Source organism: Podarcis melisellensis, assembly GCF_964234715.1.
Source record: "Podarcis melisellensis genome assembly, chromosome: 1".
NCBI lineage: Eukaryota > Metazoa > Chordata > Lepidosauria > Squamata > Lacertidae > Podarcis > Podarcis melisellensis.
In genome coordinates, this window is record NC_138528.1 from 5,836,714 (window position 1) to 5,854,213 (window position 17,500).

The following is a 17,500-nucleotide window of genomic DNA, read 5'->3' on the forward strand; positions in this document are numbered from 1 at the left end:
GCTGAGGAAACCCAGCCAGATGGGCGGGGTATAAATAATGATAATAATAAATAATAATAATAATAATAATAATAATAATAATAATAATAATTTCTCTGCGCATTTTTTTTTTTGCATAGGGTTTAAAGGTTGCCGGCCGCCGAAAGGAGAAGCTGCCTGCCTTTGGAACCGGGGAAAATTAAATTTATGTGATTATGAAAGTTAAATATAAACTCAACGGCAGTCAGGGAGTTAAAAGGTTTGCGTTGGTTCGAGTTTGAAGCTGAATTTGTGAAATTCGCACTTACAGGAACAATAGGAAAACCAAAAAGCAGCTATTCCATAGGCAAAGGAGATGGTGTTGGATTTTCGGAGGAAGAGCGGAGAATTAGCCCTGCTGTACACCAGGGAGGGCTGTGTGGAGAGAGTCTCTTCCTTTGAATTCCTAGGAGTTTATCTCAGTGAAGACCTTACTTGGAAGATCAATACAACCCAGGTGGCTAAGAAAGCCCAACAGAGACCCCATCTCCTCAGAGTATTGCGGAAGAACAATGGCAATCAACATTTGATGATCTCTTTCTACCAGTCCACAATAGAAAGTGTCCTTTCATACTGCATCATGGTGTGGTCCGCTGCATAATCTGATAGGAAGTGCCTACAGAGGGTGGTGAATACAGCACAAGATATTATGGGCTGTCCCGTGAATCTGCTGGATGACATTGCGGAAGAACGTTGCCTCACGAGAGTGAGGAAAATTCTTAGGGATGTTTCACACCCTGGCCGGCACTTTCTTGATCTCCTGCTCTCAGGCAGAAGATATTATTAGCACGATTAGTCGCACCAACAGGGTAAAGAACAGCTTCTATCCGTGGGCTGTTAGGCTGCTGAATGAAAAGATAACAACGGGGCAACTGACCTTCGGGTTTGGTGGGTGTGCGTCAGTAAACGAGGGGAATTAAGACTAAGAGAGCTGAGTGAGGGGTGCTCGTGTAATCTCACTGTATACAAGTTGTACAAATGACAATAAAGTATTTCAATTTCAATTCTCTGACATCTGCAGTCATCTGGATTTTACCATGTAGTTTCCTAACCAACGTCAGCAATATGCTAATGACACACACCTCTGCTTCTCCTTTACAGGAGTAAACGCTCCTTTTTCTCTTTCCCTGCCTCTTTCCTTACAACAGAGGTGCGGACAGACATATTTAAGACTGTGTTCATGGAAGATAAACATACTCAGCTATGAGTGATCACCAAAGAAAAAGACGACCTACTGAACTGATGCGCTAGAACCAAGCCAGTTGAATGGGTCTCCTCTAAGATTAACATGCATCTTCAGCCAATGTGGCTAGACTACGTATTGTTTAACAAATAATTAAAAACAACAACAACCCAGTACTTTAATAGTGTGATTTATCTTTATTTTAGACAAAAACACATTTTTAAAATGGGGAACATTTCGATTTCAACAGTATTCCAAGATGCTAACCTGTTCCCTAAAGCATTCTTACAGAACTAGTTTTTGTATTTCATATCTCTTTTATCACATTTCACACTGTTCAAAGTTCATAGCCTTTTTTTCTGTAAGGAATTCACAACAAGAATAATACGATGAAACAGACTGACAGTGTCAAACTAACAGAGGATTAGAGGCATTTGACTGTCAACAGTCAATTTGTGTGTTTGAGAATTTTGTACTTGATGCTAAAACTCGCCTAAACGATACAATTTATCAGAAAAAAATTAAGAAGCTTTCTTAAAGCCCTTCAGGATTGGATAGATGTTTTCAAATGCTTCATAGATTTCAGAACGGTATTTGGCACCTAGGAAAAATGGTTTTGAAATGAGCATTAATAACATTCATAAGAAATAAAATGAAGTTAGGAGCAATGCCCTAAAAATGTTCTCTGCCAGGAGAGTAAAGTTGAAGGGGGAAATTTTCTATAGCGCAGCCCTTTTGAACTCCATTATCAGAGTGGGATGGTTTTCGATCGTCTTCACTAGACTGGTTGAAAAGCCTACCATAGTAGATGACACCTTCCATCCTTATCAGTTCCTGGCTTATAATGTTAATTACCATCTCAGTTTGGACATACTGTTTTTCTAGCTCAGCTTGCAGCTGACCTGAACAGAGACAAATCTATCTCACATTAATTTTCCCTAGTTGCCACCACAGCATTCCGATTGGGTTCGTTTTTCTTAAACCTGCCAGCTATCCATTTCAATGAGAACTCAATAGTTTTTTTATTAAGAATTTACACTGTTCACTTTCCCTCTAAAACAGCTATCCTGTTTCCCGCTTCTCACATGTGTGTATATACACACACACACACACACACACACACACACTTATCCTATCACCATTATGTATCTTGTAATGTACGCCAGGGTGCCTGGCGTGCTCTGGTCCACGGGGTCATGAAGAGTCGGACATGACTAAATGACTAAACAACAACAACAATGTACATATTATATATTATGTAAAATTGCATGATTTTACTTAATATATAATAAAATATTACAGTGGTACCTCGGGTTAAGTACTTAATTCGTTCCGGAGGTCCATTCTTAAACTGAAACTGTTCTTAACCTGAAGCACCACTTTAGCTAATGGGAACTCCTGCTGCGCCGCTGGAGCCTGATTTCTGTTCTCATCCTGAAGCAAAGTTCTTAACCTGAAGCACTATTTCTGGGTTAATGGAATGTGTAACCTGAAGCATATGTAACCTGAGGTACCACTGTACATAATAAAATAAAATTACATAATATATATTATGTAAAATACATAATATTATGTATTTAGACACAGCGGGTGGCGCTGTGGTCTAAACCACTGAGTCTTGGGCTTGCCGATCGGAAGGTCAGCGGTTCGAATCCCCACGACGGGGTGAGCTCCCGTTGCTCGGTCCCTGATCCTGCCAACCTAGCAGTTCGAAAGCACATCAAAGTGCAAGTAGATAAATAGGTCAATAAATAGACAAACGTCGGCTCCCTTGGTCAGTATAGTGAGATGAGCACCGCAACCCCAGAGTTGTTTGCGACTGGACTTAACTGTCAGGGGTCCTTTACCTTTACCTTTAATATTTTTGCAGGCTTCAGAAAAGGGCCTTAAATTCTTTTCTTCCTTATAGTTTTAGGGCAGAAGTGATGCATAAAATGCTTTTCACATTTCACACATCAGTAAACCGAGATAATCACACTACACTGATCTGGGTGTAATAAAACGAAACTGTTCTTAGGCTGCAGTCCAATACGACCAACCCTGCTGAATTCAGTGGGACTTCTGAATAGATAGGCATAGGATTGCACCGATTGTCACACGGTGCAATTTTGGTAGAACAAATGTAAGATGTCCGATTTTACAGCTCCCATACATTTCAACAGGGCTCACACTGGAGATGTTTCCAACAGACTGTGCCTATAGCCTTTTCCTCCCCTTCACTTGCAAACTCCTAGGTCAATAGTTTGTGCATCACTTACCAGTTAATACCACTTTTCCAGACACAAAGATAAGCAACACAATCCGTGGTTTGACCATTCGATAAATGAGGCCAGGAAACAGTTCTGGTTCATAGCTGTTTAAGAAAGAATTAAAATGCATGACGTTAGAAAGCCATTTGACATTGTATGTGACTAATGGAAGGGTTTTATGTAACTTTGGGGTTTAATGCATCAGAAAGGGGGAGGTGAGATATCAAAAGAACGTCTACCCTCTTCGAAAGAAAAAGGGAGGAAGCAGCTTCTGAAAAGGTCATGAGGGACACAGGTAGTCCAGGTTAGCAAAGCCAGCAAGAATCATTGTGGAATTATGTGAGAGGATACAATATCAGCACCAGGGTATGTTCATATGACCGCTTACTCCAAATCCATTGCATACCACAATGATACAAGCCCTCCATTCACAAGCAATGTAAATGGGGCTACGTGGGGCTACCTTTGAAGGTGACCTGGAAACTACAACTAATCCAGAATGCAGCAGCTAGACTGGTGACTGGGCGCAGCTGCCAAGACCATATAACACCGGTCTTGAAAGACCTACATTGGCTCCCAGTATGTTTCTGAGCACAATTCAAAGTCTTGGTGTTGACCTTTAAAGCCCTAAACGGCCTCAGCCCAGTATACCTGAAGGAGCGTCTCCACCCCCATCATTCTGCCCAGACACTGAGGTCCAGTGCCGAGGGCCTTCTGGCGGTTCCCTCACTGCGAGAAGTGAGGTTACAGGGAACCAGACAGAGGGCCTTCTCGGTAGTGGTGCCCGCCCTGTGGAACACCCTCCCACTAGATGTCAAAGAGATAAACAACCACCTGACATTCAGAAGACAGCTGAAGGCAGCCCTGTTCAGGGAAGTTTTTAATGTGTGATATCTTAGTGTATTTTTTGGCCTTTGTGGAAGCCGCCCAGAGTGGCTGGGGAAACCCAGCCAGATGGGCGGGGTACAAATAATAATAATAATATTATTATTATAAAGCAGCAGAGGACTAGAATGTGATCTTGCCCCGAGGGCAAAGTGCTCCCCAGTTTGCACACCCACAAGCTATTTCAGGCATCTCCCCTGTTAAGTTGTGGGTGAACATATCAGACGACACATCAATTCTTCAACAGCTCTTGTTTATTCAGAGGCCAGAACAGAACTGAACTGAAGGGTTCAGTCAGCCTGCTTATATAGAGCTCCAGTACCGTGTAACTGTAACAATTTTCTAAAACTATCCAATCACTGAACGTCACTTTTGATCCCTTATTTGCATAACTATCTACAGTATCCCACTGCTGGCCCAGGGTGAGAACTTCAGTACATAACATCCCCCAAAACAGGAAGAGCAAATGTTCTGTTTTCCTTTCCAACAGCGGCATGGGTGGACGTACCTACTGAACTGCTGATGCGTGAGAACCAGGCCTTCGAGCCGGATGGGAAATCTCACATCGCAGCTGCCCACCATGTTCTGTATTTTGAAATCCAGGAACTTAGCAGGGAATCCAAGCTTCTGCACCACACGGGCGTACTTCCTGGCCGCCAGCCGCGACTGTTCTTCGCTGCAGGTTCACACACACACAAAAAGGGGGGTGGGGCAGAAGTCCAGCCAGCAAAGGTTTGAGGCATAGCTGTCAATTTACAGTTTTGAAAATAAGGGACCAGCAACCTCGAAAATAAGGGATCAGCAGCCAAAATAAGGGATTTTCCCGGCACAGGTATGTTCAACTTCTGAGCCCCTCCGAGCCAAAGGCAGAAAGCCCAGCCAGCAGCCAAACGAAGCCTCAAGCAGTGGTTCCCACAGCACAGCAACCCAGGAAAGGGGGTGCAGCAAGGAAAACCACTGTCACCTCTCCGCTGGGAAGCGCTGAGCAAAGGGGAGTCCCCAGACAACGCGGCTCCACCCCCCAGTCGTTCTTAGACTCCTTATTAGGTGAGCAACGCAGCCAAGCAACACAGCTGGAGCCTTCCTCCTCCCTGGCCGGGAGGGAGAGGAGCTGCTTCCTTTGAAACCCGGGAAATTTACGGGACATCATCAATAAGGGACAGCAGCAGGACACGGCGCTGGGGAAAGGGACTGTCCCGCCAAATAAGGGACGCTTGACAGCTATGGTTTGAGGAGGGCTATAGGTTGGTCTGTGCTTGGCAATGGTTCCATCAGGATACAGCAGAAGGGAGAGAAGCCAAACAGGAGCACCATCTGCTTGGCTGAGAAGCCAGCTCTATCAGGCTTCCTCTCCAACAGCTATCATTGGACAGCGCACCTTCCATCAGGTTGCTGCAGAGGGAACCAAGGGAGCAGGGCCGCCCCATTGACTGCTAAGAGGCTGCAACTTTTGACTCTCCTTGAGCCATTTCCCATCCCAGCTGGTCTAGTGGCCTGAGTTTGCTCCCCGCTCCCCCTTTGAAGGTGACCTGGAAACTGCAATTAATCCAGAATGCGGCAGCTAGACTGGTGACTGGGAGTGGCCGCCGAGACCACGTAACACCGGTCCTGAAAGACCTACATTGGCTCCCAGTACGTTTCCGAGCACAATTCAAAGTGTTGGTGCTGAGCTTGAAAGCCCTAAACGGCCTCGGCCCAGTATACCTGAAGGAGTGTCTCCACCCCCATTGTCCAGCCCAGACACTGAGGTCCATCTCCGATGGCCTTCTGGCGGTTCCCTTGCTGAGAGAAGCCAAGTTACAGGGAACCAGGCAGAGGGCCTTCTCGGTGGTGGTGCCCTCCCTGTGGAACACCCTCCCACCAGATGTGAAGGAAATAAGCAGCTATCTTCTTTTTAAAAGACATCTGAAGGCAGCCCTGTTTAGGGAAGTTTTTAATACTTCATGCTGTACTGTTTTTAACACTCTATTGAGAGCTGCCCAGAGTGGCTGGGGAAACTCAGCCAGATGGGCAGGGTATGAATGAATGAATGAATAAATAAATAAATAAATAAATAAATAATGTGGAATTATTTAATTGTACATCAAAATGAAAAATAACTCTGTATATGTATTGCTGCAGCTGCAACTTTGGAAAATTCCTTTGAAGCTAAGCAAGAGGAACAGAGAGCCTAAGAGATGATAATCAACTTAGAATGTCTCTCTGCAAGCTTGCACGGGGAGTGTTAACTTAGATCACATGAGAAAGGTATTGGGTTGCAAATCTCCATTTTGTCTGAGTTGGTCTTTGCTCTCTCCCTGGAAGCAGCAGGAGAGAAAAGTGTGCAATCTCCAGGAACGCAGCCTCAGATTATTATACAGGCTGTGGAAGAGGCAGAGCTTTGTTTTCAGCTCTGGGTGAAGTAATTTCATGTTTCTAAGATGTTTAACCTATGCGTGGAGAAGCATATGATACTATGCAATGATTTGGGTGTAACATTACTGTTGCAAGTCTGTTTTGCAACAAGTTCTATTAGTAAAGCTTTTGAACTGTATTTTTGGACTGGACTATTCTTATTTCAAGGAGGGTCCATTTTTATTCCCCCTACTGCTTCCAAATGCACAATATCAATACTCCCCCCCCCCAATAAATCTCTTTTCCTTTTGGCTCATTTCCTTTATATTGTGGGCCTGAGGGCAGAGACAGGCTTGTTAGTGACATTTGCAAGGTTCTCTGGGAGCCTGCAAACAAAATGTTTCCCACATTATTCCAGTTGTTCCTATTTATTTATCTGTCAGGACAGACCCTATTTCTTGGTACTTGTTCAGAGCGCTTGGAAAGTTATAACTGAGGCCTGAGAATTGGGGTGTTGCAAGCATGTCTCTGTTTACTTCTGTGAAATGTGCAATGTAAACATTCAAATCAAACAAATCTGTACGTGCTTTCAACTATTTATTACAGGGTTTTTGCTATCCTTTGGGAGGGGCAGAGGAGTGAAAAGCCTCACTCTCTAACCATTGTATATCCTACTAATCGCAACTCGGCCTCCAGTATTTCACTTGCATCACCCACAACACTTCCAAGCCTTATACAGTATTACAGGGTCAGGTTTAAGGTGCTGCTTTTGACCTTTAAAGCCCTTCACAGCCTAGGACCCTCGTACCTACAGGACCGCCTCTCCCGGTATGCCCCACAGAGAGCCTCAAGGTCCATAAATAGCAACACCCTAGAGGTCCCGGGCCCTAAGGAAGTTATATTGGCTTCAACCAGAGCCAGGGCCTTTTCAACACTGGCCCCGGCCTGGTGGAACGCTCTGCCTCATGAGACCAGGGCCCTGCAGGATCTGATTTCTTTCCGCAGGGCCTGGAAGACAGAGCTGTTCCGCCTGGCCTTTGGCTTGGAGCCAATTAGAGTCCCTCCCCCTCTTTCTTTTTTCTTTTTCCTTTCTCCTCCTGTGATGAGGCTGCATTTTAATATTTTCATGTTTCAATATTTTAATGTTGTATTTTAATCTTGTTTTTAAGTTGTATTCATTCAACTTGTTTTTATTATTGCTTGGTAGCCACCATGCACCTGGCCTTGGCTGGGGAGGGCGGGGTAATAAATTATTATTATTATTATTATTATTATTATTATTATTATTATTATTATTTTCAGAGTCACATGGCTAGGCAAAACGTGTTTTAAAAGGAAGGAGAGAAAGAAAGCTAAGGTTTGCAGAAAGCTCAATCCTGCCCGCCATGTCAGTGCCCCGTTTATTCTGGGTTCATAGCAAAGTCCTACCTTTTCGCTCCTGTGCAGACCATTTTGCCGGAACTAAATATGAGGGCTGTTGTCCTTGGTTCTCGAATTCGCATGATCACAGCAGCAAACCTCTAAAGTTCAGGAAAAAACCAGATTACCACCTTGTGGATCTGTTTTAGACAAGTGCCTCTGGCAGTATCTTATGAACTACAGAGATTTGACCCGACAGGTGCACTCTGCGCATGCTCATCCTTCTCATTTCTGAGGCTCTTGCAATGGAGGAATCTACAAGACCTGTTTTCCACAAGCCCTTTCTATTATTACATTTATATGCCACCTTTTCTAGCAAGGAGTTCAAGGCTGTGTACAAGGTTTTCCTCCACCCCAGTTCATCCTCACAACAAACCTGTGAGGTAGGCTAGGCTGAGAGATAGTGACTGGCTCAAGGTCACCCAATGAGCTTCATGGCTGGGTGGGGATTCGAACCGTGGTCTCTCAAAGTCATAGTTCAACATTGTAGAAGAGACCACGACGGTCATGTACTCCAACCTTCTGCAATGCAGCAATCTTTTGCCCATAATCCTGAGATTAAGAGTCTCATGTTCTACCGACTGGGCTACCCCAGCACCTCCATCTCTAGAGTCCACCAAGTCTGAGCCCAACCAGAATCTCAAAGGGGAACAATTTCTCAGAGGAATGGCACCAAACAGCTTCTCTAGGGCTTACTTTTGGGTTGAATTCTGCATTCCTTGCTTGAAGGGCGATGTTCTTGAGGTCCAGCTTACAAGCCAAGTTTACAGTGGCCACTATATTCCTAGGAGAACAAGGGAGAAACATTGCACATTTAGAATTTCATTTACAAGGGGATGCAACAGATTGACAAAGGTGCCTTTAGTGCTTAGAAGTGGCGTGGATAAGTTCATGGGATGCATCACAGGAAATCTGCCATTCCTTTCAGTACTGAGTCATAAATTGAATGTCCACCCCCCTCCTCTTCCTCCTGCTCTTCTTCTTCTTATTTCTAGATGCAATTGGTTCAGGGAAATCAACCAACATCTGTTGGGATTGCATAAATTTGACCTTGCTAGTTTGGGAACATTCACACGATACAGTGGTACCTCAGTTTAAGAACAGTCTGGTTTAAGAACGATTCGGTTTACAAACTCTGCAAAACCGGAAATAGTGTTTTGGTTTGAGAACTTTACCTCAGTGTAAGAACAGAAGCTGAATGGTGGATGGGGAACTGGTGGCAGGAGGCCTCGTTAGGGAAAGCGTGCCTCAGTTTAAGAACGGTTTTGGTTTAAGAACCGACTTCCAGAACGGATTAAGTTTGTAAACCGAGGTACCAATGTACATTCAAAGCACGTCCAACACATGTTTTAAACATAGAACCTGAGAGTTAAAGATGAGCAAAGAGAACGTGTTGCCATTGCTTAGAACCTTGAGGCAGACTCCCACTTGCTCAGGGAGAACGCCCCAAAACGCTAGTACAGTGGTGCCCCGCAAGACGAATGCCTCGCAAGACGAAAAACCCGCAAGACGAAAGGGTTTTTCGGTTTTTGCGACGCTTCGCTAGACGATTTTCCCTATGGGCTTGCATCGCAAGACGAAAGCCCATAGGGAAATCTCGGGGACCTTTTTTTAAATGCTGGCGGTGGGGAGCAAAGCCTTCCCCCCCCCCTCCGGACTTCAGAAGAGGTCCAGGAAGGCCGGCGGGGGCGAAAGGCTTTGCTCCCCACCGCCAGCATTTTAAAAGCGGTCCGGGATAGCAGGGAAGCGCTTCCCGCTATCCCGGACGGCTTTTGAAGGCAGGCAGGGGGGGCAAAGACTTTTGCCCCCCCTGCCTGCCTAACCGGGGGCTTTTAAATCGCCCCGGGACTGTCCGGGGCAATTTAAAAGCCCCCGGACGGCTTTTGAAGCCTCCCCCCGCCGCCCGGCTTCGGGGCATCGTCCCGATGCCGGGCGGTGGGGCAGGAACGCCTCCCCCAGCCGCCCGGCTTCGGGGCATCGTCCCGATGCCGGGCGGTGGGGCAGGAACGCCTCCCCCCGCCGCCCGGCTTCGGGGCATCGTCCCGATGCCGGGAAGTGGGGCAGGAACGCCTCCCCCCGCCGCCCGGCATCGGGGCATCGTCCCGATGCCGGGCGGTGGGGCAGGAACGCCTCCCCCAGCCGCCCGGCATCGGAACGATGTCCCGAAGCCGGGCGGCCGGGCGGGAAAGCCTCCCCCCGCCGCCCGGCTTAGGGGCATCGTCCCGATGCCGGGCGGTGGGGCAGGAACGCCTCCCCCAGCCGCCCGGCTTCGGGGCATCGTCCCGATGCCGGGCGGTGGGGCAGGAACGCCTCCCCCAGCCGCCCGGCTTCGGGGCATCGTCCCGATGCCGGGCGGTGGGGCAGGAACGCCTCCCCCAGCCGCCCGGCATCGGAACGATGTCCCGAAGCCGGGCGGCCAGGCGAGAAAGCCTCCCCCCGCCGCCCGGCTTCAGAACGATGTCCCGAAGCCGAGCGACGGGGCGAGAAAGCCTCCCCCCGCCGCCCGGCATCGGAACGATGTCCCGAAGCCGAGCGGCGGGGCGAGAAAGCCTTTGTCCCCCCTGCCTGCCTTCCCAGGGGCTTTTAAATCGCCCCGGACAGCGGAGAAGTCCTCCGCTGTCCCGGGCGATTTTAAAATGCCGCCCGCCAGAAGAGGTCGGGGGAAGGCGTTTTCCATAGGAACGCATTAATTGATTTTCAATGCATTCCTATGGAAAACCGTGCATCGCAAGACGAAAAACTCGCAAGACGAAGAGACTTGCGGAACGAATTAATTTCGTCTTGCGAGGCACCACTGTAGTAGTAGTAGTAGTAGTAGTAGTAGTAATACCCTCCCTTTTTCCCTGATGGGGACAGAAAGGCAGCTTGCAGATAAAAATAAGAACAACCAAAACATAGAAAAATAACAATTAAAAAAAAATATAATGATTTGCTGGATAAAAGGAGCCATATTTCAATTTATTGATTTTGTACTTAATACTCATATAACTTTAACCCACCAGGGGGCACTGTTTGTGTAGAAAGCTAACCAGAACTTGTTGGTAAGCTTCTGTGTTTAAGTTAACTCCACCCCTTAAAAGCTGAGCCATTTGTTGTTTGCTGTTCTCTCCAGACGAGATGTCTGCTATTTCTCTCCTATCTCCACTCATCCCGCAAACAGTTCCTGCATAAATAAAGCCTTTGAACTCTACAAACTACAAGAGTGACTTTCAATCTAAGTCACCCAAGCTTCAAGGCGCTCTAACAGGAATGAACCTACTGCAACTGTGGGACGATGCCAGAAGAACTTTCTGAAGCAGAAGCCATAGGGGTCATCGGGTTCATGGGAAGACAGGTCCCAGAGGCATCGGGCATCCCAGAAGCATCGGGCGATGGTTGAGTTGCGTTTTCATCCCTCTCTCGGGACAGGCCATTACCATTCAGGAAGATGCCACTGTCTTGCGATCCTGACTGAGAGCCGTGCTGCTCTCCCAATGACATTGCATGGTCCTCATGTTTCTTATCCGGGCTTAAATAGTCAGGCAGGAAGCTGAGGTCAATCGAGAAGTTGTGGGTCTGGTTGGGCGGAGAATGAAACACTGCCCCCTGGTAGGAGGAAGGAGGCAGGTCTGCCGCAAAGGGGCTCATGGGAGCAGACACTTGCGGGCTGGACGGTGAAAAGTTATCCTATCACAACATGGGAGAGAGAAAAAACAGTCATCACACTATTGCGTTAATAGGACATAAGAAGAGGCTGCTGGACCCATCTAGTCCAGCATCCTATTCTCACAGTGGCTTGCCTGGGGGAAACCAGCAAGCAGGATTCGAACACAAGAGCATCTCTCCCCTTCTGTGGGTTCCAGCAACTGGGATTCAGAAACATTGCTGGCTCCAACTGTGGAGGCAGAGCTGAGCCACTGTGGCTAGCAGTTGCCAAAAGCCCTTCACTATAGGTAAAGGGACCCCTGACCATTAGGTCCAGTTGTGACCAACTCTGGGGTTGCGGCGCTCATCTCGCTTTATTGGCCGAGGGAGCCGACGTACAGCTTCCGGGTCATGTGGCCAGCATGACTAAGCCGATTCTGGCAAACCAGAGCAGCGCACGGAAACGCCATTTACCTTCTCGCTGGAGTGGTACCTATTTATCTACTTGCACTTTGAAGTGCTTTTGAACTGCTAGGTGGGCAGGAGCAGGGACTGAGCAACGGGAGCTCACCCCATCGCGGGGTTTCGAACCGCCAACCTTCTGATTTGCAAGCCCTAGGTTCTGTGGTTTAACCCACAGCGCCACCCACATCCCCTTGAGACTCCTTAGGTAAAGGTAAAGGGACCCCTGACCATTAGATCCAGTCGTGGTCAACTCTGAGGTTGCGGCGCTCATCTCCCTTTACTGGCCGAGGGAGCCGGCGTACAGCTTCCGGGTCATGTGGCCAGCATGACTGAGCCGCTTCTGGCGAACCAGAGCAGCGCACGGAAACGCCGTTTATCTTCCCGCTGGAGTGGTACCTATTTATCTACTTGCACTTTGACGTGCTTTTGAACTGCTAGGTGGGCAGGAACAGGGACTGAGCAACAGGAGCTCACCCCATCATGGGGATTCAAACCGCCAACCTTCTGATCGGCAAGCCCTAGGTTCTGTGGTTTAACCCACAGCGCCTCCCGCGTCCCGCCCTTCGCTATAAATTGGTCCAATTCTCTTTCAGGGCCATCTAGATTGGAATCCATCACGCCTTCTGTGGCAATGAGTTCCATAGTTTAGCTGCCATTTTCTTTTATCTGTCCTGAATTTCCCCACTATTCAGCTTCACTTGAGGTCCATGGGGTCTAGTGTTAGGGGCAGGGGAAACCTTTCCTCTGTGCCAGATCCCTCCAAAATAATGCGTTCAAAATTCTCTGCACCAGCAGAGGACCACAATTCGAGCAAAGCCATGGCTTTTTCCTCATAGGGCCATGTTTACTGTATAGAACCCACTGTTGGTGGATCTCAGCCAAACCTCTCTGCTACCAGCTGCTTAGTCCGTGTAGTCCAGGATGACAACTCAGGAACATAACTTGCCAAACAATAACTTGATTTGTATTTGCTTTTAATATATACAGAGTACAGCACAGCTTTGTACAAGTTACTATACGCACAGACTTGATTCTTACTCTACACACCAACCACTGAACTCTGTGATAGGAATTTTGAGGTCTTAGATATATAGTAACGTTCATAGGCGTACCAACCAAGCACGTACATAGATCAGCACAGGAAGACCGACCTGGAACCATTTTGACTCCTAAACTGAGCAAATGTTTTCTCTGCAAGGTCAAAGTGGGAAACCTCCCCATTGCCTCTTTCCTCACAAATCCTATCTTAAAGTCACATTTAAGATATGAACAGGGTGTGAGCCTGTGACCTGGCCCAGGAACTAAGTATTTATCACTACAAAAGAATGGCCAGGCTCCCCAGGCAATCCAGTCAAGTAACCTGCCAGACAGGAGATAAACAACAACAGGAGAAAAACAACATTCAAATTTCTGTTTTAGACCGCCTTTTCTGTGATGTAGGTGTGATGTATCTGAGGGGTGGTCTTAGGTTACACCCCTTCTGTGATGTATGTATGATGTTTCTGGGGGTGGCCTTGATCTATAGGGTGGCAATTTCAAAAGTCTTTATAAGGCCTTGCATGCCATTTTTCTGGGTTCCTCCTCTCTCCTGTGGGTGAGGGGAGCACCCTGTTGCAACAGATCAATAAAGATCAGGCTTACTAGCTGCTTTGCTTCTCAATATTCTCTGGTTGGCCTCTGTTATTCTCTCCTACCAATAGGGAACCTATGTAAGGACTCTATATGGGTTCTTGGGTACCCCATAAGGGAAAAGGGCAATTTTTGTTTACAACAACTCCAACACCAAACTACTGTGTCATGCTGCTTATAAGGGAAAACTTTTAGCCAATCACCACCTGTTGCTAGCATAGCTGTCAACGTTTCCCTTTTTTAAAGGGAAATTCCCTTATTCCGAATAGGATTTCCCTTAAAAAAAGGGAAAGTTGACAGCTATGGTTGCTAGGCTTCCCTGTCTCCAAGCAGACTTCCTCACTTACTCTTGCCAACTCACTAATTGTCCACTTCAAAGCTGCCGTTTCTCACAAATCTCAACACCCACAGCTACTGGGCATTTATTCAGATTCTGGGCATTTATTCCGATTTGATTGCGGGGAGGTTAGATGGTGTTATGTCAAAGCAAGCACTATCCCACACATTCTGGCACACTTCCCCTTCTTAGAACGTCCACCAACACTCAGCCTCAGCTCGCTATCTGCAATTTGGGAATACGGCAATTGGATTTGCCCACCTTACTTAACCATGTTCATGGCTCAGTGGTGCAGCACATAATTTTAATGCCAAAGGTCCCCGGTCCAATCCCTGATGGATGACTGGGGCAAACTCTTTATTATTATTATTATTATTATTATTATTATTAATTGCAAAACATACAACACAAACAGAAAAAACAATACCACAATGACAACATGAATTGGCTACACATCACCTAACATCATACATATTTTTGACTTCCGAATCACCTCGTTGTGCTTTCTAAATATTCTTAACCTATACGCACTTCCTATTATATCTATTACATCTCAGCAACAATTTTTTACATTTACAATTCTCTTTAATATTCAAGATTCAATCTATACCTGTCAGGAGATTTGCATTTTCACAGTATTGTTTTAAATATTCTTTCAATATTGTCCATTCTTTGCTCACTTTCTGATTTGAGTTTCCTCTTATTCTCCCAGCCATTTTCGCCAGTTCCAGGTATTCTATCATCTTCACCTGCCAGTCAAACTTTGTAGGAATTAAGTCGCCTTTCCAATTTTTTGCTACCAGAATTCTGGCCGCCGCGGTTGCATACATAAAGATTGTTCTAAAGTTTTTTTGTATTTCAGTGGACATAATGCCTAACAGAAAGCCTCTGGGTTTTTTTTTTTAAAGGAGAATTTAAATATCTTTTTAAGTTTGTTGTATATTATGTCCCAAAATTCTTGTATCCTCACACATCCCACCTGGGATTGAGACAAACTCCTGCCTTAAACCTTGCTACCTTCTGGGCCACATGAACCAATAGGCTGAATCAATATGAGGTATATTCCTGTGTTCCTAAATCCTAAGCAATAGGAGCAGTACAGAATTAATATGACCAGAATCCATCAAAATAAATATGGAAACAACACACTTGCTCAACTTGTTCCAATAGCGTGACTGATAGTTTTGCTAGTTCCACAGTAAAAAGCGGATAGCTGCCTTTTACAAAGGCCTGCAGGTATTCTTTGACTCTGGCAATACTAGCAGGAAAAACAGTTGCCCTTTTAAAATAGATTAAACCCCAGCATCCTTCATTTTACCTGGCCTGTACACTGGTCCAGGTAGTTTTCCAGGGAGAAATCCTCATCCATGCTTCTTTTCCCTATTCCACAGGAGAGCAGGTCAACGGTTTCCAGTTATCCAGCTGGAGATGTTGGGAGTAAATGACTACAGGTGAGTTGAATTAAGAAACCCCCTTAATTGGAGAAAAGGGAATCAGGTGAATCTCAGGATGCCTGAGAAGCTATTCACTGGGAGATTTCTCCTGACTGCTCTCCAAATCTGTTGGTATATGCAGGAGAATCTCACAGGCTTACCCAAGCAAAGCTGTGCTGGTCACACTATAACACCTGACTTCCATTTGATGGTGTGCAACAAGCACCAAAGGCTTCGAAATTAAACTGGCTTCAACTTTCCCCAGTGTAGCCTGGGAATTGGAGTTCAATGAGCCCCTTTACATCACTGCAACAACCTCCAGCGTTTCCCCATGGGGGGCCAAATAGTTAAAACAGGCATGAAAGTAGCTTGTCTGTGAAAAACCGTGTCTGCTCAGAGACTGGTTCATGGGTATTTGCTAATGCGGTTGTGTATAAAAGCATGCATCTCAGCACATGCATGTTCATGTACGCTACTACAGCAGCAAGAAAGTTATTTGCCCCAAAATGGAAAGAAGCAGAAGTCCCAGTAAAGGAAGAATGGATACAAAAACTTATGGAATATGCAGAAATAGCGCAATTTGCCGGAAGAGTAAGAAATCAAGATAAGCATTTTTTAAATAAAAGAATGGAAATGGTTGGTTGAATATTTCCAGATAAAATGATTTTAAAATTAGTGAAATGTATAAAATCAGTGAAATGTATGAAGTCGAAAAGTATAAATAAAATAAAAATAAAAAAAGCATGTATCTCAGCAGCAGGCTAATTTTGGATGTGGCCTCCTGGAGAACGAGGAGAGGCTTTGTCTTGGATCACATCCACACCAGAAACAGGCAGCCCTGTTTAGGGAAAGCTTTTAGTATTTGATGAATTATTGTATTTCAGTCTTTTGTTGGAAGCCGCCCAGAGTGGCTGGGGAAACCCAGCCAGATGGGCGCGGTATAAATAATAAATTTATTCTTATTCTTATTATTTCAAGAACATGGCTCCCCCAAGTGCTGGGAGCTGTAGTTCACACCCCTTGCTGAGCTACAATTCCCAGCACCCTTCACAAACTAGTTCCCAGCCCTGTGCTTTGGGTGTATGGTACGGATTGCCTGGTTTTCCGCTGTTCCTCTGGAGATCTTTGAAGGCGATGAAGAGCAGATAGCCAGCTAAAGCTGCGGTACTGGTTGGAAGACTGATAGTCTCCCAGAGCACTTCAACAGAAGGAAAAGAGCGTAGGAAGACACCCACAAAGCATTAAACATGTGGCATGTCAGGTTAGCAGAACCCAAGCGCAGAGGTGGAGTCTCAAATGGCCCTTGTGGTCTCTTCCAACTCTATGATTCTATGAATAGAGACGTCTTGGGGTTTGTTGGGATTAAATGTGTTCAAAAGTACAGTGGTGCCTCGCAAGACGAAATTAATCCGTTCTGCGAGTCTCTTCGTCTTGTGGTTTTTTCGTTTTGCGAAGCAATTCTATTAGCGGCTTTAAGAAAAAGGAAACAAACTCGCAAGAACTCGCAAGACGTTTTGTCTTGCGAAGCAAGCCCATAGGGAAATTCGTCTTGCGGAACGACTCAAAAAACGGAAAACTCTTTCGTCTTGCGCGTTTTTCATCTTGCGAGGCATTCGTCTTGCGAGGTACCATTGTAACAGACCATCAAGCTGGACTTCCATTTTAATCTGTGGTGAACGTAGGAAGGTGCCTTCAAACAAGTTACACCATAGGAACACCTTCTCACCAAGCTGATTGGCAATAGTCTTGTAGCCCAGTCCAGCCTTGTGCAGGTCTATCTTGTCCCTGACATCCTTGGACAGCTCTTTGGTCTTGGTCCTGGTGGCTAATTTGGAATCTGCTGGATTGCTTCTGTCGACAGGTGTCTTTTGTACAGGTACTGTTAACGAGCTGGGATTACAGGTAAAACCTCTCCCCCTACAGC

The 17,500-nt window shown here is 46.1% G+C and overlaps 1 protein-coding gene across 5 annotated transcripts in view; it reads right to left on the reverse strand.

Annotated features, from left to right (window-relative positions):
- Positions 1 to 1,440: 1,440 nt before the first annotated feature.
- Positions 1,441 to 17,500, reverse strand: part of TBPL2 (TATA-box binding protein like 2) — a 276,663-nt gene continuing 260,603 nt past the window's right edge. The window contains exons 1-7 of one of the 5 annotated variants that reach the window (XM_081914732.1): positions 15,462 to 15,555; positions 11,348 to 11,754; positions 8,785 to 8,872; positions 8,098 to 8,189; positions 4,844 to 5,011; positions 3,460 to 3,554; positions 1,441 to 1,802 (exon numbers count right to left, since the gene is read on the reverse strand). In XM_081914732.1, coding sequence (XP_081770858.1) covers positions 1,723 to 1,802; positions 3,460 to 3,554; positions 4,844 to 5,011; positions 8,098 to 8,189; positions 8,785 to 8,872; positions 11,348 to 11,754; positions 15,462 to 15,512 — 981 coding nt within the window. In that variant the 5' untranslated portion in view covers positions 15,513 to 15,555 and the 3' untranslated portion in view covers positions 1,441 to 1,722. Of the gene's footprint in view, positions 1,803 to 3,459; positions 3,555 to 4,843; positions 5,012 to 8,097; positions 8,190 to 8,784; positions 8,873 to 11,347; positions 11,755 to 13,228; positions 14,387 to 15,461; positions 15,556 to 17,500 lie in introns of those variants that run through there. The other 4 variants (XM_081914734.1, XM_081914733.1, XM_081914731.1 and 1 more) reach the window with 4 other exon arrangements.